We start from the raw sequence: 26,418 nt of genomic DNA, 5'->3' as shown, positions 1-26,418 counted from the left end.
CTTATGGAGTGTGAAATAAAATGAACACTCATGGAGTTTTTTTGGGGCACCAGCATTGCAGCTGGTGGTATAGAAATGAGCTTGTGAACAGATCTTTTTCCTGATTGTTTCAAGCATTAAGTAATAATTTATTGTGATTATAATTCTTAAGAATTTATTTAGGTGTGATATTGGCAATAGATATTTCTGGCTTTTTGTCGAGTAATAGGATTTTGACAAGTAATTAAAAACTGCAGATTATTCTTCATTAACATTTTTACATTATGACAAATTACGTTTGGCCTTATGAGGCTGCAAACTCCCTTTGAGTTTTCCACAGTGCTGTTTAAAAGCAATAGTGACGACTCTCAAAGGGATTTAAGGAAGAAACTGATTAGGTACAGCAATGTGTGATGCATCTTGTAATAATGTCTGTCCAAAGGATCCCATCAGTTCAGTTCAACTCCTCAAGAGATTTAGGCACAAGTAGAGCTGGCTAAAAGAATGGGGATACACTTTTTAGCTCTTAGCATTTCTGATCTTGGCTGCAAATATTAAAAAGAATAGCAGACTAAAATTTCCTTCTCCAAGACTCTTGCCTAATTTTCTTGTTTGTTTGCCTTAGAAACAAGTGGAGATGCAAGTTCTTATAAGGCTCATGGGCTTATAAGGGCTGACCTGAGTAGCACCATTAAAAGAAGCATCACACAATATGCAGTAGCTGTTTTCCCACTCTACTTCTGCAAAAGGATGACATGTAAGAATTCACTTTTTATTTATACTGACTGTTTGTTGTCTGCAGTCTAAAAGGAGAGCATTGCAAGATTTTTTTTAGCATAATTTTTTGTTGGTTTAGTGTTTCCCCACTAATTAATATAAGTTACAATGACACTTACTGGCAGGGCTTCTTGCTACTCAAATCAGCAGACAAGCTCATTTAACTGAAGCAATTATTATTAAAATATCAGTAGGTGTTTTAGAAGGTAGCATCCTTCTGTCTCCTACCTTTCAGAATCGAGATTCAATAATCCACTGGTGTTCTATGATTTAGGTTTCAACTCTTATTAGTGGAAAGCCTAGACATTAAAGAAGATCCAGTCTACTTATTCTCTACCCAGGAATGTGCAGATTTACCAGCTGGCCCTAATATCTGGAGAGATTTAGTTTCCAGTTAAGCTAGAAAGAATAGGCCAAAAAAAAAAAGGGAAGACCAGTAGGAATTTCAAGGTGCTTTAAGGACATTTAGACTTATTTTTTTGGATATCAGGGTACTTGAGAGATCCCAAATGTAATGGAAAGAACTTAAGAGGGGTAGAATATTCTGTTATGTGGTCTGCAGTTTTATCAGATGTCCACTGTGCTTGCTCAGAATTAGATGTTGTGGCTTATGACAATCTCCCCATGACCAAGTACAACAGCTTTCCCTTCCATGGAGTGACTCATCCTTCAGGCTCTTCCTGAGACAGTACTACATGCTTGGGATATTTTCTCACCCTATCTCCCTAGACAATAGGGAGCTGTTTGGGAATGACAGTCCATCCTCTTTAGCACTATCTTTTATAAAGCCTAGAAGCCTTTAAGCAAAGATCAGAACCATCAGGGCATCTTCCACTGGACCATGTTTAACATCCTCCTCTGCATGGGAGCAAGCTCCAAGCTCATCACTGTGTCCTTGGTAAGCTCAAAACTAGGTTAAGGAAGAGTGGTGATATCCTTTGATCAGATTCTGAAAAAGACATTGTTTTAAGACAATGAATGCTTTCCTACTACATCCTGGGAACAGCCTTAAAAGTCTTTGTACATTAACAACAAAATCTGACATTTGGTGTTTCCCAAGGTAGGACTGAATTTGATGAAGCAGTAATGAATTTTCTTTTAAGCTGTTTTCTGTCTTTTTCTTTCCTCACTTCCATTTCAGCAGCTTTTATCTAGCCAAGAGAGAAACTTCTGGACCATCAGTCTCAGTTACACTCACATACATTTCTAGTTTCTAACTGTTTCTTGTGTTATCTTTATGTTTTGTCATGGAAACACGTGGAAAATATTTATGGCATCTGGACACACAGAGTATATGCTTTTCTATTTCCACCCAGTACTGAAATGTAGGGGTTATGATATCCGGAGTCAAAGCTACACTCTACGCCTAGACAGCATATTTGGGAAGATCAGCTAGTGTTATCTTGAAGACAAGCACAGGAGGGAGAAGAAAAGAACCTGCTCATATCTAAATGGCCATGCAGTGCTCTGAAATTGTTGTTTTCTCCATCGTTTTCAATCTCTGAGGAAGGAGTTCTTCTCTTTAGAGTGCTTTTAGAAAAAACATTGACTTCTCTGTTTTGACAGCATGGCTGTGTCTTGGATGCTGTGCTCAGATTTTGCTTTCACCCCATCTAGACCTGAAGTGAATCATTTTGGTACCAGTCAGCTCTGAAAGAATAGCTTTTATTTTTAACATCTGAACTGCTTTGCCTTTTGGCCCCTCCCTATGTGTAATACAGAAATTTAGTAGAGGTCCCTGGCCCAAAGATACTATGAAGTAAAGGCAAGGTATAAAAAGGACCATCTACAATGGACAGGCTGGATTTCCAGAAGTGGACTCTGTTTTGGTAGAAATCATCAGTGGAAATGAATATATTATATACAAGTCCTCTCGGGTTTTGTGCTTTTAAGCTTTAAAATATTCTTCCCCAAAACCCCAGCTTGACTGGCCTTCTGGTGAGCATTGTACAGATATGAATGTGGATGGATCCTAATGTTACATGTCTCTTCCTGTGTATTAAGAAGTTGTTTAGATGCAGCTCAGTCTGTTCAAAACAGGAATAACTAAACCAAGATTTGTGGAGATTCTGTTAAAAAATGCCCTGAGGTAATTTTTTTTTTAATCAGGAGATCTTTTTCTGAAGTTCTTACCAACTTCTGCCAGGAAAAGTATTAACTACAAAGTTCTTAAGCAATTTGCTTTAGCCTCTAGCTACAGCCGAGTCCCTTGGGGAAGGGGGGGGTAGGCAAGTGAACGCTGTGTCACCTTTCACTCTCCTCACATCTCTATGTGTTAAAGCAGGCAGATGGAAACTAATTTCAGTTATCTGCATCATAGCATTTCCCAAATATGTATATTTAACTGAATGATTTTTCTGAAGAACACACTGATGTAAGAAATTAAATCCATGTAACGAGTGCATGAAGCAAGCCTGTCTAGCAGACTGGATTTCTAACAGTCCAAGGGTACTTTGATACAGAGTTCATAAACCAAGCTACTGTGACAAGCAGCTGCTAATTCTGAAAAATCTTCTCTAAGAGTGGCTAATTTGTGCATCACTGAAGCACTGGTCCTTTTAGCTGTCAATGCATATTTTGCATTTGCAAGGAAAGAGAATATTCAGTCTTTTATAATTTGTTAAAAAGAAACTGACAGCTACACTTCTAAACTGAGAGTGATTTTGTTCATATCTACCAGTATCCTTGGGAGTGCCGAAGGAATTTGAAAAGGTGCCGCTGCTTTGTCATTATGTTTCATCTGCCTTTACTACCTCTCTAGGATTTTTTCTCCAGTTTTAGGTGTGGGGTTTTTGTGTTTTTTTTAATGAGCTCCACCAGACAGGTTTAATACGTCTCTTCGTTTTCAGTCTTTTAGATGATTATGCAGGATTCATGATATCACATCAGCAGAAGCTGCTGTAGATTGATGGGACCCAATCAACCACCCTGCCCACTCAATATTATAAAAATTTGTGTCGTCAGTAGTCATGACGTTTCGTAGGAAGTTGCCCATTTATGGATACTAGAGCAAATGATATCATCACAATAGGTGGCTCCTGTCTAAATAGGATCATTTGTGAAATAAGATTACAGGCATTTATCTGGGAAACAGGAGACAGAGGCACCTGCTTTATGTAATTGATATCCTGGGGAATTATTGTGTACAATAATCAAGAAAAATCTTCACTTCTAATTCTGTTATGTGGGAAAAGAACCTTTCTTTTTTCTGCCTGCATAAAACAAACCCCACTTCCACATGGAATAAGCTCCAGACCATGTTTTCTATTATGCTTGAATATATGGGACATGCATTGCAATCCTATGCTTGCCACACTGCTGCAGTATACTTGTTTTGCAGAGCTCTGTAGCAGGCTAGTCAAAGCTGTGACTAACCAGATCCTTGGATACATACTCTAATCTCTGGCCTTTATTTTTACAATGATTTTTATTTGTTCATTGATTGTATATTTTTTCTGATTTGTGAGAAGCTTCATGCTCTGTGTTTGGATGCTGACTGCAATACAGCAATAGTCTTTGATACGGTAAGTCAAAGATGACTCATTTCTTACTCTTGTGCCTTCAATTTATACTTTCTACAACACCAGCTCATCAGGTAGAAAATTATGTGCTAATTAATGTTGAAATAGTTAATTTTCAACAGATGCTCTTCCCTTCCCTCCCCCCAGTACTTTGCACCATGGGTTTTTTTCCTACTCATGAAAGCAGTGGGTTTGAACTGTCTTTAAGTAAAATGCTTTTGTTGTGTTATTTTTAATAATATTGCCATAATTTTATCTATTCTCTAATTTCAACAATAGAAAAGAAAATAGATCACACACAGAGATTTGGAACTTAACATGTGATGCTAGAATACGATAAGTTCAGTTCAATGTTAACCTTTGTTACAGCAAACACAATTGAAAAGGCAAGAATCTTCGGGGATTTATATTTCAGATAAAGTAGATGGGTTTCAGTTTTTATTTGAGTATTAATACATTCAGATACATCCAGCTACGAGAGCCTTTATTTTATGTGAAAGCAGTGGAGAGAAAATGCCTTACAGAAAGACAGTTTTCTTTGTAATGCAGTGTGCAGAAGATTCAGTAGTACTCCTTATCAAGTGCACTACATGAGATAAGAGCAAAAAACCCACATATTTGCTGCACAGTGATAGGAGCCCTTACATTATAGAAATGTTGCTAACAAAAAATACTATCAAACAGAAATATTCTTTAAAGAGCTTTAAAAATGTGCTGTGAACACACACACTCTTTCGGATAGCTGACATTAATTGTACAGTAAGGGTTGATTTGATATAAGAATTTTTTTTCAGAAACTTATGTTTCAGCAGAGGTCTGGAAGATCACTGGGTTACTGGGTCTCCTTCAGTAAAATTCATTCAATCCTGCTTTTAGGATTGGCAACTTTGCAGCAAGTGAACAGTGTTCAAATGGCTTGAAATGTTTCAATATGGGAAGTATTCTCTGTATGTATTTTTTCCCTTTCATGTCTTAAACTTTTCAAAAGTAGAGGTTTGGGGTTTTCTTTTTTCCCGGAGTACCCTTCTGGTTTTGGATATGCCTATCCAAAAAATCAATGAATTTGTATTTGCCAGTATAGGTTTCTGATGTGCAGGTAAAATAGCTCACTCTTTAGAAGTTTATGCAGGAACAAAGCCACAAAGGAAAAAAAAGCAGGATCTGTATGAAATAAGAATAAGCTCAGGCTGGCTGTCATCAATTCACAAGTTGTAATTACGGTTGCTTTTTTATTTCTGTGGAGAAGTTTGAAGGTTTCATTTCTGTAGTACCAACGTGATTATTTTACAGGCATGCATTAATATCAGTTCTTGCATTTGATCGTATCTGTGAATCCATATCTGTCATGTTTTCCTGTCACTTGAGACAGACTACATCCTTTTTATTTAGCAACAAGTGACCAACCTGAGCATGTAGTGCCCAGTGCAGTAAATTTTAAAAGGTATCTTTTGAAACATGAAAACAGTAAAACAACACTTTTGCTAGGTGTTTAAAATCAGTGTGTTTAGCAAAGTTGGTGAGTACTGGCATTATTTTTTGAATGAAACATGCTATTTTAAAATGCTAGCAGGCAGGTGAAGGTACTTCCAACACATGAGCATATTAAACATCAGCACTGTGCCTGGCATTATCCTTTGCTTTTCCAAGAAAAAACACAGAATAAAGGCTATTTTGTCCAAATAGTTGCATAATGAGATCTACTTAATATGCTTCATGGAAGCTTTTTCACTGCAAATGCTTTTTAAAGTGATCTAGAAAAATGAAGACGTTTTCACAGATTTCATTTATGCATATTAAGCGAAAGCTGAAGGAAAGTGGCAGATACTGAGTGTAGAGGCCAAATTGCATGCTCTGTGTTTCAGACATATAACTGTTATGTAGCTTAGCTGATTAAATTTCAAATATCAAGCGGTTTGCAGGGTCCATCTTCTGGAGAACAAAAATAAAGAAATTACTGTGTAGTCACTGCTTTTATTAGTCCACCTATTTTGAAATTTTATGTAAAAAAAGGCATTAATATTTTTTTCCAATTTTGCATCTCTTATAATTTCCCACTAAAGGGAAGCAGATTTGGCAGCTGCTTTTCATAAATAATAAAATACTTCAAAATTAATAGAAAATATAATCAGCATAATTGGAGCAATAAGCATACTGCAGGGCATATAAATAAAAGCAACATATCCATTATGTTTAAAACAGTATATCCAGTTCTTAAATTAACTGAAAAATATAGAGAAGGAGAAAGGGCCATTGAACAGAGCATACGATGTTCCACTTGAGCTTTATCTAGTAAGTTTTTAAATTATATATCCAGGAGTCATAGAACTCTGTAACATAGATTACATCATATTAGTTATGCTCCGTAGATTTTCCTTATTATTTTTGGCATTCTGTTATTGCCAATGTATTAGAAATCTCAGCTGTATTTTTCTGAAAACTTTTTGGTTTCTATGTTTTGTAGTTCTCTACTTAATTTTAGGCTCTTACCTTTGTCATTGCAGTAAGCTTATGTAGTTGATTAATTTGGTTCTGGTTTTGAGGAGAAAAGCTTGAATTTGTGCTGGAGTACATGAGGGAACATCACAAATAACTGGACTTCTGTACAATCAAGTTTCACGAGTGTAGTACAAATGAGACCAGATAGATGTCTCTGATGTGAATATAAAGGGAGTTAAGTGTGCACACAAAGGAAAGAATATGGGATCCACATTCCTATTTTAAAAAAATCCTAATGAATTATTCTAGAGTAATAAGGGAAATTAGCTGGCTTTTTTACTCATTTTAAAAAGAAAATTCTGTTCAATCATAAGAGTTTAGTATAGCTCAAGGTCTGTAAATGCCACCTTCATTTTCTCTGAATACCACAAGGAATACACTTTTTTTCTTTTCATATATACTTTAAAAATTCTACCCAAGGACAGTGCAAAGGGCTGGAGTACATACAAACCCACACATCCTTGGCTGAAGACACCATGGCTAAATTAAAGTGAATTGCTTTTAGTTTCTTGTTATGTAATATAAAATATTCATACCCGCAACAGAGAAAGATTTGCATGGATTGGTCCAATTTGAATTATATCTGTCATAGAATTTAATTGCCTTTGACAGATGCACTTGCAAAATTGATATTAAAGCCTGAAAATTGTACAGGACAGTGTCAATGCCAGCAAAGCAAACAGAAAGTAGCAAAGTAGTTCTGCTTAGCAAGCTATTAATTCCTCTTAGGAGTACATTACCAAGGTACAAATAGGGTAACAAGTCTGTTACTGTCAGACAACCCTCACTGTTGAGCACTTAGTGATATATAGAGAAAACCACATAATAATTCAGTGATTTCTTTTAGTGAAGGAGAGTGAGACTGCATCATAGTTACTAGTAACATCTTCAGAGAAATGATAGGCAAATAATAAATGCTACTGCAGTGTTTGTGGTAGCAATAATTACTTGCAATATCAGAGTCAAAAGATTTAAAGGTGACCATTGCCCATCAAAAGAAATAGAGCAAAAAAATTCAAAGCAGAAAAATCACTTAAGGAACATGTGTTTCCATGCTCTCTGAGAAAAGGCATTCTTTGTCATTCGGTTCAAGTTTTAGCTGATCTATATAGTAATGTGTTGTCTGTCCCCCCAGTTCTTAGCACTCTATCTGACATTTGATACAAGACCAACATTTTCTAGGTGACCTGCCATCATCAAATCCTTGGTATCTAGGGCCTGAACATGCTTCTGCTGAAGCTGATGGCAAAACACTTACTGGCTTAACGGGATCATGATAAGGGCTATGCGCCATTTAATAACAGAGGCCAGAAAATGTCAGGCTGCTTTTTGCTTGTCAGATCCAGGTGCTGTTCCTGTGGGCAGAAATCTCGCAGCAGTTCACGAAGAGGAAGAGCACTTCCAGATCTTGTGTACTTTACCCCTGGAGAGAGGAGGGGCAAGGGCAGGCCAGGCATGTTGAAATAAATATTCCTGCAGCACAGGAATATTTATGGCATGACTGGTGAGCGTGTGGCTTGGGGGAGCCAGGTACTGTGCTCTACAGGCTGTGCTGCCAGGGAGCAGCCTTGCCTGCCTGTAGGATCGTGTAGCACCCTCTGCCAGGACTCCGCTACGGTCCTGCACTTCAAATGCCAAGGATCTAAAAGGAAAGCAGGTGTTGGTGATCAGATGTTACTTCAGCACACATCCACAGACACTCCCTCACTGTGGCTGCTCCTCCACATAATGACAAGGAAACCCAAACGGAGCTATTTCATCTCCTACAGAAATTGTACTGTGGGGTTGGAGTGGGAAGTGAGCTCAGCATTGCTTTGAGAAGTGGGCACAGTTCAGATGTTCTTGTTTTTGAGGGAATCAGGCACCTAGGAGGTGCTTATTCTTAGAAAGCTATTCTTTGTGCTGCCACTCTTAGAGATGAGGCCTGGGTTAAACTCCTCCAAACTTCACATCCCTCACCATTCACATCAGCTTCATGGCTAGGAAAGTGCACAAAACTCAGAGGCTATTCTATACATTTCTCCAGAAATTATTTTTTAATCCCAGTTTTTTTTCACGCTTTTTTAGTCCTATAAATTTTATCAGTGGCTCTTTAAGTGGGATATTGTCATTTGAACAATTATTCTCATATCCCTTCCCCCTGCCTGACTGCTGATAGCAGCAGGAAAGAACTAAAAGAAACTAAAGAAATTAAAGGCGTATTTTTTCTGTTCACTTAGTGTGTTTGACAGCATTTTGTATCTATTCACCCTCATTGTTTCCTCACTGCAATCATTTGGCTGCTTCCCATTTGTGCAGGCATAGTAGCAGCTGAAAAGAGAAAACATCTTAAACCAAGAGGAATAATACTGTAGTATCATAAAGATTGGCAGGCTAAATAGCTAAATGTCATGGGGACTCTCGATTTTATTGATTATATGGAGTCAATGGTATCTTCCTCATAAATATGTAGTCCATATACATTTTCATAGACTTAGTAAAAGCTTAAATTATGCCTTACAATTAGACAATTAATTTGTGCTATTGCTCTGAACTGCCGTCTAAGCATTTATCTCCCCCATATTTTAACTTAAGTTGTGGCACCATTTCATTATTCCTTTAGCAGATCCATCTGAAGAGGTTCACATCCTGCCCACAGACACTTCTTCCTTCCCACTCCCTGCCTGAAGTGCACTCGGTTATGCTGACTTTGCTCTTTCTGTGGCCACACTCCAAAACACAACTTTGACAAGATTTTATATTTCAAAAACATGCAGAGACAAGCTGAACAGGCCTTTTGTATGAATTATTTTCTTTTGTCTGTGTGTGTAGTTCCATTTTCTTTGTGTGTCCCATGTCACGGTTCCATTTTAAGCCACACTAGATGATAGTTAGGTTGATCTAGGAAAAGATCTGGAACTACGAGTAAGACTAACTTCCAGTAAGAACCTCTTAAATCAGATGTACAGCCAAAGAAATATTAACCAGCTTGATAAGTTTACCTGATCTAAAGGCTGGATTCCTAAAATGGATTGATTTCATAACAAGTTCTCCTCTTGTGAGGAGAGAAGTATCTGCAAGATTCCTGCAACCAATTTTGATACAGTATTGGTATTCAATATTACTGCAGAACAGGATGTTTTGTTTAACAGTATAATTTCCATTTTAGCAGCACCTATAAAGCAAATGAAGGCTGAGGACTTTATGAAACTAAGCACTGTTCAAGTAAGACCTTGCTTTTATAGCACGAAGGAAAGGTGAACCCCTGTCATTAAGTGTTCACACTGCAGATGTCGAAATGTGTTCAGCAGGGTGATGAAAGAGATAAAATCCAAGTTTGGGATGGTGAGCTAACATTATCAGCAAACCTACTTAGACAGAAATTTTTTCAAAACATTGAATGGTATAGGACAGTTGTCAGCAACAGTATGTAGTAGAGTTGTGCGGTCTTCTGTGTGTTCTTTGGATTTCTTGCACAGGCTCCAGAGGAAGGTAGTTCCATGGCCATGCCCTAAAATCCTATCAATTTTGGTGCAGTTCAGACCTTCATGGAGCTTCATGGTTCTTACTATATTCATGTCAATGCTATCATTGTGTCTCATAATGCAACATTACCTTATAAAGAAGGCAGTACTAGTAACAGTTTGGGTGCCCTCTAGATGAAAATGAGTATGAGCTTCCTCTAGGTTATAGTGGGCTCTAGGATGAACCCCTGTAGGAAAAGGGAAATGCTTTCTAATCTAAGAAACTCCTTTTCCTGGGACTGGGCACATCATCTCAGCCTTTGGTGTTTGGTGTCCTTCCAGGCTAGTTGTAGTAACACTTTAGTGGATCCCTTATGTGCCTATTGTGTAATGAATGCCTGCTTCTTATCATTCTCATGCATCCCAGATAGAATTCCCTAGATTTCCTATCTAGACACTTACTGCTTTGTATTAAACCCCTTGTGTCTGATCTGAGTGTGAGGGTTTATTGATACATCTATGCTTCAGTAAGCAAGAACAGATATATATTTATCATAATGTAATCTTTAGATTCACTTCTGATTTCTCTTGTTCTCCTAGGATCTCATGTCTCCTGTACCTGGTCTCACCCAGGAATGCTGTAATGTGCGAGCACAGGCAGGCGTTTGTTCGTACGCACACACAGACATGAACGCACATACACGTACAGAGACACATACTTTCTGTTAGAGAGCCAGAAGAGCAGTGCTGAGATACTGCCAGATAGCTCAGTTATAGCAGATTCTGACATTGCAAACACTATAATATTTTGCAGATATTTCATTCTACTACTTCCTGATCTGAAGAGGCTTCAAAAACAGTCTGGCTAGCTTGCTGGGGTTTTTTCTCTCTTGTGGTACAGGACCTTCTACTGTGCCTTTTGCAATCAGACGTGTCTATCTCGTATTGGCCTTTTTAGCCACCAACATGCTTGTAACAAATGTGGGTGAGCCCTTCCCAAATCTTCGTTCGCAAAGCCCAGCCATGGTACAGGACCGCTGCGCTAGACAAGGCTCTTATTACTGAACTGGCCATTCATCAAGATCTTGACTTAACATAGTGCAACTCTTTAACACATTCTACTCTTAGTTTCATTTTAGTTTTGAAGCATTGAGAAAGCCAACTAGCCTGAAAGGTGCCACATGCGCCCTACTGCATTGGGCATGAGAAGGAAAGAGGAGAAATCATATCCACAAGTAGCACAGAGACCTGGAAATGAACTCAGAGGTTTAAAATTGTATTTCAAAAGAATATTGCTCCAATGCTAATTTAATGGCACAATTTCTATTTTACTGATTTCAGTTTTAAATTCTAGTAACAGATATGAGGCGATCAACTGCTATAATTTTTTTTCATATAGCAGTGCCTATTTTCTGAATACAATACAAATATTATTTCCCTGTCCCCCAAGGGTGAAGTAATTTTTTTTTCCTTTCTAGAGTTTTCACTCATGTTAAATTGTCATAACAAGTCATTTTAACTATCTGTGTTCAAATGGGTTACTCTGAAAATAAAAGAGGCCACATTTGAATTTCCAGGTAGCATGCCATTAAGAATCCAATTTTGGGGTGTTCTGTAGGTTATGAAAATGTGAGATTTCCATGGAATTTCAGGCTGGAGGACTGCATAGTTTCTGGTCATGTGTGTGTGGTACCTGTACCCCTTCTCCAAGGGAATTCAGACAGACCTGATGTACTTGAAATTTTTTCAGAGACCTTGACATCTGCAAGCAGATCAAAACAGCATTGGACATTGAATAATAGAGATTCCTCTAAAAAAAAATAAATAATGTTTTTATGGTTAAATTTAAGTGGTCTTATTCACACAGCTGTGATGTGTCATGAACAGATAAATAACAATTGAGAACAGGACTCCAAGCTACTGTTTCCAACACAGAAGGGGACACTGTGATTACTGTGCTAGCAGCTGTTCTCTTTAAATGAAGGACACTTTTACAGACAAGTTGTATAGAATAGGAGAGGAATAAAATAAAAATGTACCCAAGTAAAGGGAAGAAGGGATCTACCAGACCTTTCCTAAGCCTACAATATCAGTAGATTCAGACATCCAACTAAAAGTTTTACAGGTTGGTTTCAAAATTAAATTTGTGTAATTTTCATTTCCTTTTTAGCAAAAGGTTATAGTAGTATATAGTATCAGTAATATAAATACCCCAAGTCAATGGGTTATTTACTAGTGGGCAAAATTGGATGTAAAATTACTCCACCTAGATTGGATGTCCACCTAGAAGACATAAATGTGTTTCTTTCTGCTCAACACATTGCCACCTAAAGCTCCAGCCTTGGCTCCTACTGCCTTATGAAAAGTATCTATTAAAAATTATATTCATGAGATTATGGGGTAAAACTAAGAGGCCAGGAGAATCTTTTAGCTTTTCTTCAAAAGTTGAAAACCAGGTTACACTCAACATAAATGATGCTCAATGAAAGTTTTAAAATACATGCTCTAGAATTGACTTGGTTTCCTCACACATTTTATGCGTCAAAAGGGACCTAGACAAATCAGAATTATAGCAATCTTGCATCAGCTGGAGACTTCTTTTTCTGAAGACTTTTTTATAGCTTTCTTTTCTCTCTGTTAAAACAAGAATAAAACAAAAAGTGGTGTTTCACTGGTAATGGCAACATTAAATGAAAAGAAGAGCTTAGTATATTGCAAAAATAAAAGATATTGGACAGATCTATTGTGGTAATAAGATATTAGTAGCAAATGCTGTTGAGGGAGGAAAAAAAAAGTAAGCTCCTCATCCAAGAAGTAAGCATAAATCTTAATTGAGAGGTGAAAGATCCTTATTTTCAGCAAGATGACATTGATTCACATAGATTAATAAGAATATGTTTATATATCATCTCACAAAACCTGAGATCTGGTCTGATGTAGGGGTTAGTGATTTAGCATTTATATAAAGCAGATTATCTTTTGAATTGCTAAGACATTAGTTTAACTTATTCCAAGTTTACGTCGCTGTAACTAAACCTCAGTCTGGCGAGCTGATTTGATTTCCCTGTGTTAACTTGGACTAAATTGCTTATTCACACAAAATGGCCTGTTTGCCGCATACTGTGCTCATGGGGTTCTTTCACTTGCCACTGATGTGCTGCAGTGTTAAACATGCCTCTTCCAATACCAAAGAAAGTTGTCTAGGCAAAATGCTGGAATCCGTTTCTCTAGACTAGTGTCAAAATCTTGCTGTATAACATCGACCAGAGCCTGAAGAAATTTCAAGGAGCAGTGTATTCTCCACTAATCTATTTAATAATTCTTTTGAATATTGTTGTAAAAAATAGATAAACATTCTACTAGTAACCTCTAATGTAATTTGAGCTATAATTACAAACTGCTACAACTGTGATTTGTTTTTGTATTGATGACTTAAAGCAGTTCTTTCTATTAACAAAATATTTGATGTCATGCTGACCTTGTTTCCAGAAGACTGTGTATTTCAGTCATTGTGATGGGTTGACATTAGCAAGCTGCAAACTCACATCCAACCACTCTCTCATTCCCTCTCCTCAGCAGGGCAAAGTAGAAAATAAGGTGAACAGGTGAAGCAGTTTTTGGGATGAGATAAAGACAAGGAAGTCACTTATCAATTGCCAACATGGGCAAAACCAACTCAACTTGGGGAAATTAACTTAATTTATTGCCAATTAAAAAAGGTTTGGATAGTGAGAAATAAAGAGAAATGAAAGCAACACCTTCCTCCTGGCCTCTCCTTCTTCCCAGGCTCTACTTCACTCCTTCACTGGCTTCTTGGCCTCCCCCACCCAGGCAATGGGGAATGGGGATTCATGTCCGTCCATAAGACCTGCTCTCTACCACTACTTCTTCTCAAGCATTTTCTCTGATGTGTGAGTCCTTCCATGATCTGCAGCCCTTCATGATAAACTTGCTTATCTGTGGGGTCTTAACAGGCTGCACTGTGGCTGCTCCACCATGGAGACTGCTCTACCATGGTCCTCTCCATGGGCTGCAGGGAAATCTCTGCTCTGGTGCCTGGAGCACCTCTTCCTTCTCTCTCTGCTCTCACCTTGGTGCTCACAGGGTTGGTTTGGGGATTTTTTTTTTTTTTTTGCAGGTTTGTCTCACTTATTTCTTCCTCACAATCTTTTATTCAGTGCTTTTGCCCTTTCTTGCACACACTTTCCCCGAGGCACTCCCACCTTGGCTCAGCCATGCCCTGCGGTGGGTGGGTTGGAGCTGGCTGGAATTATCTGTGTCTGACACTGGGAAGCTCCGGCCTCTCTCCACTGTTGGTGCCTGGATACTGGCATCCTGTATGGTGTATTTTACTTTAAAAATGTTTTAAATCAAAAGTTCTTAATGTATTAAGGTTAATATATTAATATTGATAATAATATTATCATAGTATGGAGCAGCAGTTTACAGAGCCCTAGGATGTGTTGTAGGTGTGGTGTATAGAAGAAGCACAAGAAAATTCAATCATGTAAGCTTTTCAGCAGTGGCATCCTGCCTTTTCTCACGAGAGAGAAGGAGTGTAGGGTAGGCCTGCCTGAAAAACAACACCTTAATGTGAAATTTCAAAGTTGTCCAGAATTTCTTCTAATTAAAACCTGATCGATTTTATTCTATCACATTTGGAGATTTTATTGCACTTTAGAAGTTGTATGGCATCCGGCACAGCAAAAATCAGAGCAAATGTGCGTCAGAGCAGCCTGTGTGTCTCTGTACCCTCATCTCAACCTACAAAGAGGGGATGAGACTCTTCCCTTACTGCTAGAGATGGGGCCAGCCCCTGTTGCTCATGGGGAACACCTTTCAGATTGAGGAGAAAAGCCTTGTTGGCAGGCAGCTAGTCTGGCTGCTTTCATGGCACTGCACTGCATCTCATCCTCCAGGAGCAACCCCTTTGAAGGGGTCACCAGGCAGGACATCTCCTCCTTTGCAAGTGGAGGTTTGACCGTGTCCTTGGATGTGAGTTGCTCCTCAACCTATTGGTGCAGATTTTGTTCTAGGTCACTTTGACCGAAACTCTGTAGCAGTGCTGAGTTCCTTCCTGTACAGTGCATGCCCAGAGAACAAATTGGTTCACGTCTTCAAAAAGGTCCCATGGCAATGGTAGAACTGTGCAGTTGCACATTTTTCAGATATCTGCTGGCAGTGACACCTGTGTAAATCCACAAAAGCCTATAGATACATGAAAATGTAGCCTCATGTAGCCTGTAGATAAATGAAAATGAACAGTGGGCTTATTAAAACTATGATTTTTATGAAACCAGGCCCAAAATAAATATCCAAGAAAATTGTATAATTCCAAAAGTTAGACACCAAGAAAAAATGCAATTCTGCTATCTTGGGACTATCCTGATGACAGTAATGTGGACAACAAATGCAAGTGATATATATAGTCTGTAAGCTTGTAATACAGTTAAGCTATCTGAATAAACTCATACAGACACAGTACGGTGTGCTCATCCTTCTTAGCAGGCATACAGATATGCCTTCTAAAGAAGCCATCACCATGTTATTCACGCTGATTCATTCTGCTGTGGCACAGAAGTGCAAGGTGGAGATGTAAAATACATAGTGCTTATTTTCAGTAAATGCCTTTTCTTTGTGCATATCTTGATTTATCTATGTAGCACTCTTTCAGTTATTGCTACTAACAAATTCTTCTAAGAAATCTCTTATTTTGCTGCAGATCTGTTGTGCAGTTTCAGTGGGACTGATCCCTGTTTCTTAGTATGACTTTTTATAAGTTTTTTTAAAATATCCCTTTTCATCAAGCATAGCTCCAATATTTACTAGTGTGAAGAGATAATAATGAAGAATACAAGTGAAGAAGGCCTGCACTGTGGTGCAGTGATGGCAGGAGATCAAGATTTTGGAGAGCTGTGGTCCATGCTAAAAGAACCTCTGCCTTAAGCAATTCTGCATGTGGAATGGCAGTACTGATTTAGAGCCAAACACTTATTTATTGACGGATAAATTGACTGATCTTATTCATTAGCTCTGGCTTCAGGCTTGGTCAAAAGCCTGAAACTACCATGGATTGCCTTTCATTTATTTGATGTAGTAATATTCATTTAGTCAGAATACTGCAAATGAAGGAGGAAGATGTTAACAAAAGTAACTCCTGAAGGTAGACTAATAGCTTGTATACAGACAATTAAACTTACAAGGAGATGCACATGGTGCAGACTTACTCTTGCCAAAGTTTGACAAGCAGGCATTTCCAGATTCTGGACAAAAATGTTGCACCACGCTGTGTCAATCTGTCTGTGCCTAAGGCTGACTGTCTCTTGGATGCATGGTTATTCTTTAATATCAGGAGCTTTACTCAGGCAGAATAACTGTGCAACATATTGTGCATCACTGTGTCTTGCTTAAAGTGCTTAGGGATAAATGCAACTCTGGCAGGAAAATTAATGTGTTCCTTTTCTGCTTTATTTTTTTTTAATTATGGAAAGTAGTAAAGTTGTTCAAAGCAGCTTTGAACAAAATGCAAACCCACAAACAAAGTCACTTAAATATGGTGACAATCAATATGTTATATGCCAAAGTGGTAAAATAACTGAAGGAAGAATATTGCACTATGTTGTCCTGGATGGGTTTAAGAAATATATTGTAAATCTTTTATATTTACAAAATCATCTCTCTTTCTAAGTAAAAAGTGTTGCCTGAAAATTTTAGGAAAGCTCGTGAACTTGCAATGTTTATCTAAACTCACTGAGTTCTTGATGTTATCCATTGATGAAAATATGTGCACATATATGTGTATCTATGTATATGTATACATATATATAGGAACAACCTAATGTGAACCTGTTGCACACTACAGCAACCTGCCTGAGCCTTCATCCAAGCACATCTCTGAAGCGAGGAAATATCATTATCCTTATTTTGAGAATTAAACAGAGGCTCTGTCACTTCCCTCACGTCCCTTAAGAGCCCTTTGGCAAAGCATGAAATTAAAGCCATTATTCATCAGTCTTGCACTACACCGTAACCACTGACCTGAGTGATGGACACACTGTAGTATTCTTCAGTCTTTCATAAAAGTTATTCATGATTTTTTCCCCACATCTGATAACTGTGTGTGACAAAATTCTATGAAGGACGGCATGGCCAATATGTTTTCTCTAGTAATTGTGCTAAAACTTTATATATCCTATGCTGACTCAGGCAGCCTTGGCTACCCAAAGAAATTGAATCTCTGTAAAATATGGATCTGTGTGCATCTGTGGGAACAGAAGATGTGGCAGAAATCTTTGATCTCACTGTTCCTAGAATTGCAATTAGGAAAATTCATCTGTGACCCTGCTGCAATATGTCTAACATAGTCCTGGGACCAACCAACTTATTTTGATCATTGAAGTTTGCTACATAGACCTGAACCATTTAGGTCTGAGAATAGATTTGCCTCTTAGCTGAGTTAGTGAGTGTATGGATGGGTCTCTTCTGGTTTGTCCAGTGTGCAAGAAATCTGCATACATGCAAGTAAGCATAGCACATTGAGTATTACTGCAAACTCAGTGTATGCTTCTAATGTCAAAATCATGATGAAGTTCCAGCATTACACAATACAGATATGTACTTTTTATGCAATAGTTCTAATGTCAAAGAATGCCCCTATAAACTCTGATAGAATAAAGCATTTAGTCAGACGGTTTGGATAGCCTCCTATAAAGTATCATACTTAGTAAAAATAAGTGTCAGTGTCAAGCATGCTTCACGGATAATAAAGACTTTAGTAAGTATGCTATAACTAATTTTCTCCTGAAATATGTCAACACCATTCCATCTAATTTAGTTTAGAACTGCAGTAATACATGATCACAGTGTACACTGCTTTCAGTTCTGCTGCACAGATTAGAGAACCTTTAGTGTAAATGAGTGCATATCAGTTCACACTTCTCTGAATTTCCATCTTTTCACATATGCTAAAAAGCACAGCTGGACATAAACAAGTAATAATCACTCTTAGTGCCATTCTTCTGTTTTGTATCAATTTGACAATTGACTGGAAGATGACATGCTTTGTTAATTAAAGGATTGTCTCTAATCTTAGATGCATCTTGACGCAAGTCTGTGAGATCCAGAGTATCCTCTGGCAGAGCTCTAATGCTTACATACTTATTATGAAGGTCATAACTGATAAAAAAATATGCATAATACTTAGTCTACAGTATGTCTTCTGAATATTTTTACTAACATGGGTGCTCTGTACAGAACTTGGTTATGTGTGACATGCATGCTAAAAAGCCCCAGAATAACTCTTTTCACTTGAACTTCCTCTTTGCTTCCCACTCACTGATACATCTTTTTAGAGCCATTAATTCTTGTTTGCAGCTGGGAAGTCTCATAGTTTTCATCCATTTTCTTAATCCTTGTCTTCCTTAAAGTGGCTACTTGTGGAAGGGTTGGACATCATTATGGCATCATGGCATGCGATGTCACCTGATTATTCTGAAAGACTTTTTCTCTTTTGGTGTCTGACATGCACTATCTTAATTCAGCCCTCAGAGAGGCTCCTAAAACTGCGAGGACCTATAGCCAAAAGTTAACAGCAGCTCTCAACTTTAGTTCCCAAGCAGGAATGTACATACCTAGTCTGTACCCTCGGCCATGAAGGCAGCATGACAGACTATCTGCTCTTTTGTGGAAATGGACCAGAAACAACTTGATGGGGAAACTGAAAACTAATAATTTCCCCAGCATTTTTATTTCAGTAGAAAAGGAGATAGAGTTATCTCCAGCACTGGGGAGCTCCATGGATAAGGAATATCTGTCTTTTGGAGAAGAACTGACAGGTCTGAGGTCAGTTCTTGTGGGCATACTGTCCCTGAGGCTTCAGTAGCCAGTTCAGGGCAGAAAATTGGGGAACAGCAACCTATCCTGTGAAGCTACCAGCTGGCACAGGTCTCTTGGTCACATATGAAAAAACCCTCTGCCTATAGCTTCAGGTCTGGCATATGGAGACGAGGCTTTTTTAATCCATCCTGTGTGTGGGTTCAACTTCTTAAAAATAGTTGCTGCAGCTGCATGCTGTGAGTCTCTGTTCATTTGATGTGGGAGGGATGCTGAGCAGGTTTAGAGCAGTGTCTTATTGAAGCTAAGTCTCCCAATTGCCTTTAATTCTCCTGGGGACACATTTTGCACAGGCCAAAATGCAGTTCTGCATATGAGCCAACATTCATATGAATGCATAAGCACTATGTCCTAAGCAAGTGTGAAAATGGTACCAAGAACTAACAGCACATTGAATAGAGCTTTCAATTATTCATTGACACCCTACTTATTTGTATACCTACTCTTTGGTATTATAGTTAGAAGTGTAACAATGTGTTTTCTACAGATTTTATGGATTAGAAAATCATAGGATTAGCCAGCCCGTAAATTAATCCTGTTGTATGTTAAGTAATTCATCTAAAAAACCGGATGCTTCCTATATGGGAAATGAATAATTAATTTTGTTTTCCTGGTTAAAAAAATCCCTCAGGTGCTTTTCTGTTTTCTGCTGAAGCTGAAATTTTTTAGTCCTCTGACAGTGTCTTACACCCTCCAATATGTCTTGTTTCTATGGAGACACCAATGAACTGCTGCTTGCATTCTTCTGCATACAAGGTTTCTTCAGAATTTTCCCAGTGCTTCACTCTCTTCTCTTTTAATTAGAAATTAATCAATAGGTTCGGTACCCTGGTCTCATGCACTCACATATACATGCACAAACACATATGATCCCTGTGACTGTGAGCCAGCCTATAAGCACAATGTATGCTTTCAAAGTTTTAATTTAGAGAACAGCACATTGTATATTGAGGCTTATAATACTAGAATGGCAGTGTGGGAAGATAGATATCTTTTATGCAGTAGATGAGATGGGAGGATTTTATGATACTTCATGCTTTTTAAAAATAGGAGGGATATGTGGAGTTCTGGCATGGATTTAAAACATGTCGTGTTCTTGGGACTCTATGCCCTTAATGTTATCTGAGTTATTGTTTGGCCCCATTTTCTGGCCCCCCCCGTAACTTTATGTGAAATTTCGCCTCTTATCTCTTCCACCCCGAATGGTGAATTATTGCAGGATGATTCTGTAATCTAATTCTCTGAGCCATATTGTTCTTCCCCTGTGAGCACAAGGCTTCCCCTTCAGGACAGTGGGAAGTAAACACTTGTGTGGCAGAACACACTATGTTAGCAAACAGCATAAGAAAGAAGCTATGTAAATTACTTTGTTTATTAATTTTAAATGTACTATGAAGTAAACAGTATTTTTAATTTTCAGGAACCAGTGAGAGTGAAATGGTGCCAGACTGGAAGTTGTATGCCACTGTTAGTGAGCCCTTTTAAGCCTTTTCTTCCTGCAAGGTAGTCTAAATTATTTTCCCCCAGTTAAATTCAACAAGTAAAATTGAATAAGGCTGTGCTGGTGCCCTGAGTTTTTTTTTTTATTATTAGCTCATATGATACTGAAATAGATTTCCAGTAACAATTCAAAATAGCATTTGCAGAGGCCTCATAACAGATAAATGTTTATGTAAACCACCCAGTGATGGCAACAGATTACATCTGATGCTCAATTTATGTGCTGAGATGTATCCTGAGCAACTTTTTTTCTCATTTTTTCTTTGTGCTACACAGCAGAGTGTCTCCTCTTGCTGTCTCATATGTTCATTGTGGTCTCCTCTAGGCAAAGAATATTTTTCAGTCTTCCATATTTTTTAACTACTTATGGACTTCTGAAGTTAATAGTAGTTCTTAATTCTACTTAAGCAACTAGTAATTCGATTAAAAATAAATAGTTTTGATGATACACCCCTGACTAGTATTTCTTGTCAATATGTTTGTATTTATGCTAATGCATGCATACATACAGATATATGTATTTTTGCATTTTGTGACCATTTTTGTTGTCAAACCAAAAAGTGGAAAATACAATTAAGATTTTTATGCAGGATTTCAGAAAGAATGCTTAGTTTGAAGTCTATGAACATTTATTGCACTCTCAATTTATTTGAACTATTCAGTATTTTTTGTTAACAGACGGACAATAAGGTTTAACCTCTAAAAGGACTAAAATATTACTGCTTTCTCAAGGATAATAATTGTAGCTGTGCAAGCTAGCACAAAACGGTTAAATATATCCTTGCTTTTGACAGAAGCTAGTGGAGTTGGAACAGGGATGAACATAACTTATTAAATATAGCTCTTATGAAGACTGCTCTATAATTACTGTGACTTTTCTTTGTATCATTATGATGATAGGCTGATGAAAACAATGAATTGAGGCTTTCAAGAGGCCAAGAACTATTCAGCCATATAAAAAAGATCATAGCTAGGGTAACAGCCCTGTTACTTTTCTTTGAGTACTCTATGTAAATAATACAGTATAAAGGTTAAATAGGTTCTTTCACTGAAGCTCCTTCTTCCACTGATAAGAGTTAAAAACTTAGAGGAGAATGCTCCAAGGGGGATCAAGAATGCTTCATTCCATGAAATCTCATATATATCCATGAGCAAAACTTTTGATATCCTTTTTAATTGATATAAGTTTTTAATGTATTGAAAGATATCTGCTGAAATTTTTGAATGTCTGGAAGTGTTTTCTGAGATGAAAACCTCAGAACAAAGTGACCTATATATCCAAAATATTATGAGTACAAAAATGTCCGATTGTCCTTTGCTCTCAGCTCTGACACTTCTCAGATCCAAAATAGTTCTGGGGACCTAAATTTGAATATTTTTCACTTTTTCTAAGCTATGAGAGATTTCCATGCTTTGCGGCCCTGAAAGAAAAACAAATAGCAAGGGTATTTTCTTTTGATCTGGATTATATCTGTTCTTCCTAGGTCTGTGTTGGTATAACTGGGGAGGCAGCAGACCCCAATGTATCTGCTGTATGTAATGAACTTGAGCTTTTCATCAAAGACCTTGGTCAGTGCTAAAGTCCACTGTCTTCAGGAGTGCCTTTGTTTGCAAAGCTTTCCCCCTTTTGTATTTATTGATAATTAATTTTTTAGAGGGCGGAATTTTGACACTTAAAAATTCAGCTGCTAGTGTCTTCTTAGTAATGAAGAATAATAATTTAATTTTCTTATTTTTAGATTTTATAAGGCAGTTTAGGTTCATGAAAAACATGCAGTATTTATTCCAGACTTTCAGTATGAAGCAAATATGAATCAGTATTTTCAAAGATAAAATTAGGAGTTAAGAATCGTTGGTATTCACTGTTGTGCTTGCAGAGCTGGAAGGCAGATAGGGCCAGGCATGTCTGAGATCAGGGATGGGTGTGCTGCCTTTTCAAGCAACCACTTGACAACTCCTTCTGCAAACCAGTACAGCTTTGTATTAAAGATAGAAGGTTCGTTGCCTTGGCTACGTGTACTGAAAGACTTATCTGAAGGCTCACATTCCTGATGGTTGTTATATCCTTCTCACTTCTAGCCTAATTTATTCTCAGTTAGTGTGTTTGCAGGTCACCAGTAACTATATAGGTAAAATAGGTCTTTTTCTTCTCTGTTTATGTTTTTTTGATGTCTAATGGTTAGACACCTCTTGTGATTCCCTTAGTTTTGCTGGAAGTGTATTTTGAATTTTTTTGTGTCTGCGGTACATTCATATATATATATTCACATTATGTGTGTATAAGTAAATAATATTATCTTTTATTTAATGTTATTTGTTTGTTATCACATACCCTTCTGCACAGCTTTAAAGCAAGTTAATTGCTTTAACAATTGCATGGAGTTAATTCAAGTATCTCAAATCCGTAAGAGTAAACTATAGTATGAAGTAGTGAGTAAGAAGAGGGAAATAAAAAAGAGAACTGTAGTAAATAGTTTAAAACCTATTCTGAAGCAAATCCAAACTTTACAGTAGGTTTGGTTTAAAGAAGAGCAAGTACATAAAGCAGTCAGATTTTGTATGCCAAGGTCTCCCAAATGGTTTTCTGGTAGTGCCACAATTATATATCAGTCAATTGAACAAATAATAACTTAGCAAAACCAATTAAAAGGAATGATTTTGAAGATGGGCTTTTAGGCCTTGCTGCAGAAACCTTGGCTGATGCCCATTCCACTTGTCCGGTAAACTGCTATAATGATTGCTCTCTGTTTCAGCCTTATTTAATAGTTTCATTAATAGTATTAAAGAAAGCAAGTGAACAGCATGTTAATGAAGTCAGCAGATGATGTAAACAGCAGGAAACAGAAAATATGAGATGCTTTGAGATTAGAAACATGAGCAAGAGGAGTTATCAATATGTCATATTCAGATTGACAAAAGTGAGAGGATAATGCATCTGGGATAAATTAGTTCAGAACTGGTTTTTTATGGCTGATACATATTAAATAAATATACAGAAATATATACGTTAAATTGCACTAAAACATTTTATTTTCTGGTTGAGAAAGGTCCAGTTTGTAGCCAGTATAATACCTAAAAGGGCAATACTGTCTTTGAAAGAATGTGTAGATAGATTGTGTAAAAGAGTAAACAAGTAATTGCTGAGTTTTACACAAGTGAGTGAATTGTAGGAGCAATTTACTGTTCTTCAAGCAGAGGAAATTTAAGAGGAAAAACTGAAATGTAATGACTGAGCAAACAGGGAATGAAGAGGAAGACTACTGTAATCCACATACCTGAAATACGTGTAAGCATTTAGAGAAAATATGACTTATTTAGCATTCCCACAAATTCAATGTTCCTTATTATTTGAAAGCAAACTCTAACTATACTAAATCAAGAATTAAAAATTATATGCAAACAGGCTGTAAAGCACAACCTAGTGCCAACTGATGGAAACCTAAAACAGGCCGTAGGCTTCCACTCGCATATAGAAATGCCAAGTCTCTTCAACAGTGCTCAGTGTGAATGCATGTTGCAGAGTTCTATATTGTTAGATCTAACCTATACCTTTTTTTCCCCATCCCCAACAATATCCAAATTACAGGAGAGGAGACTTCCTAAGTGCTCCATTCAGCACGCCCAATCCCACACAAGATCTAAAATATTTCCCCTTCCCCGGAGTGGTGACATGCACGCTGCAGGCAGACTGACAACTACCTCCTCCAGTTGGAACATATAATCATCAATGCCCTTCTGAGCTCATTTAAAATGTGACTAACTCAAACCTCAGCTCATACATTGTCAAATCCCACTTGGTGAGTCTTGTTCCTGTTCCAGCTGGAGATGGGCCCACGCTGGAATTTGGGAATCTAGTTTTCACGTTCCAAAATCGAACAAAGAGACTCGGACTCATTTCTAGCCTTAGTTTCCTAAACTGCTGTCATGTCTGTAAGTAAAATGCTGGAACATTAGTTGTCTGGGAAAAATAAATGAATGATGATTTTAAGAGAGATGCTGGGGCTACTCAGTGCGGTAGCTTCCAGCTTTTTGGTGCTGTTCCCAGAAATGCTTCAACCATGGTGAGGAGCTCAATTCTCTAATTAAAAAACAAAATTGTATCAAATATTTTTCAGCTTTACACTCTCAAATTAAAGCTTAAAAACCTCCAAGGAAGGAAAGGAGGCCAGATTGGAGGGGGAGGAGGTGAGAGGAAGGAAACGGGTGGAGAAAACCACTATATTCCCAAGATGCAAGGAAAGTTGAAAAGTAGAAGAAAAAATATATTAAATCAGTGTAAACTAAGAGGTAAGTTTAAGGCATTTTTTTACATTGAATGTATGTTTTGTTGGGGTATTTTTAGCAGTAAAATTCGGTATACTTTAAAAACATTTGAAATACATTAAAGTGAGGTGATTGCTTTTTTTTCCCCAGTTTCTTCTGCAATAAACTTGATCTATATTTTTATTAAACCTATCAAAGGATTTGTTGTGCTGAGATTTTGCTACTTTTCTGCTACTGCTGCTTGAAACTGTCTATTACCTCACAAATGACCTACATGAAGTGAAGCAACATCCCATGGCAGCAGGCAGGTTGTTTTGGGGTAGAGCTAAGCTGCAAAAGTTAATTGTTTATGGAGATTTAATGGGCATGGTGCTCCTACTTACCCACCTCACTGCAATTCAGTAGTGTGTTGGTGTAGCTTAGGAAAAGAGCTGTTGAAGTAATAGATTTTGGCATAGTTAGGAAGACAGTTGACCTGTGTTCTTAACTTGAGGTCAGAGCAGTGTCTTGCATTGTTTCTTAGTGTCGTTGCTGTTACTGCTATTTGGTGTGCTGGCTATGCAGGGGTTATATAAGTTAAGTTTTAATGAGAGACCACATACCACTGCTGAATAGTAAAGCCTGGTACACTTAAAAGCTCATTTATTACTGGGATATTTGTTGCTATACTGCCAAAAGCCTGCCAGAGATGCAACAGAATAAAAATATTGGTGATTAATATGATTGTGCTTGTGTTGTAACACCATGTGATACTAAAGGCTTTGTCACAGATGAGTCTTGAAAGAAAGGGAGCAGAAATCTGGAAAAAGTAGAGGAAGGTATAGGATGGTTCTGCATAGCTATATCAGCTGAGCAGAGCAGGAGGCAGAGATGTACCTGTAGCCCTCAGCACTTACTGCATATATAGACCAGGTTACTTGCAGCATTTTTATCTTTGAAGATTGGAAACAGGGTAGGGCAAGCATGCGACAGCTGCCGAAATAGGAGAGAGCAAAGCTGTCAGTAGTTGATGGTCAAGAACAATACGGGAGATGAGGTTTGTAGGGAATGCTGCCACCTTCCTGTCTCATCCATATCCAGTTTCTGCTGTCTGGTCCTCTCAGGTTGGAGGTCATACTGTGTTTAAAAGCTTCTGATGTCTCAGTTGTTCATGATTTTATCCAGTCTTATTTTTTAACCTGTTTACATTATTGATTTCAAAAACATTATAGAAATAGGTTCTGTAAGTTAATGACATTGTCTTTGTTTTAAGCCTCCTGTTTGAGGATTTTATGGATTGCCTGAAGTGTTTCTACTGTGAAAAGTGAATGCTTATCTTTGCCACCTTAAGCTGTCTACTTATTGGCCCAAAACTTGTGGTCTGCTTAAATTCCTCTCTACTCCATATGTCTGGTCATCCTTGTTCCTCACTGTACATTTTCTAGCTATGCTATACATCCTCAGTGTTTCAGGTGAAAATGTTAGCAGTTTGCTGCCTTCTGAAGATATGTATGTCTAATAACTATCTTCCTTGCTTATGCTCACCATTTAGCCTTCCTTAACTTTTC

At 37.7% G+C, this 26,418-nt stretch overlaps 1 protein-coding gene across 12 annotated transcripts in view; it reads left to right on the top strand.

Moving 5' to 3' along the window:
• Positions 1 to 26,418, top strand: part of DLGAP2 (DLG associated protein 2) — a 399,013-nt gene that overhangs the window by 67,196 nt on the left and 305,399 nt on the right. For 2 of the 12 annotated variants that reach the window (XM_027640971.1, XM_027640968.1), the window contains exon 1: positions 3,872 to 4,280. The exons of 8 other annotated variants lie outside the window; for them this stretch is intronic. Coding sequence is in view for 2 of the 4 variants with exons in the window: in XM_027640972.1 (XP_027496773.1) it covers positions 24,838 to 24,895 (58 nt within the window). In the remaining 2 variants the exon portion in view is untranslated. Of the gene's footprint in view, positions 1 to 3,871; positions 4,281 to 24,726; positions 24,896 to 26,418 lie in introns of those variants that run through there. 2 more of the 12 variants (XM_027640972.1, XM_027640967.1) reach the window with 2 other exon arrangements.

Source organism: Corapipo altera, unplaced genomic scaffold (genome assembly GCF_003945725.1).
Source record: "Corapipo altera isolate COAL_440 unplaced genomic scaffold, ASM394572v1 46, whole genome shotgun sequence".
Classification (NCBI taxonomy): domain Eukaryota; kingdom Metazoa; phylum Chordata; class Aves; order Passeriformes; family Pipridae; genus Corapipo; species Corapipo altera.
Note: the sequence above shows the minus strand (reverse complement) of the source record. Positions and strands in the feature narration are given on the sequence as shown.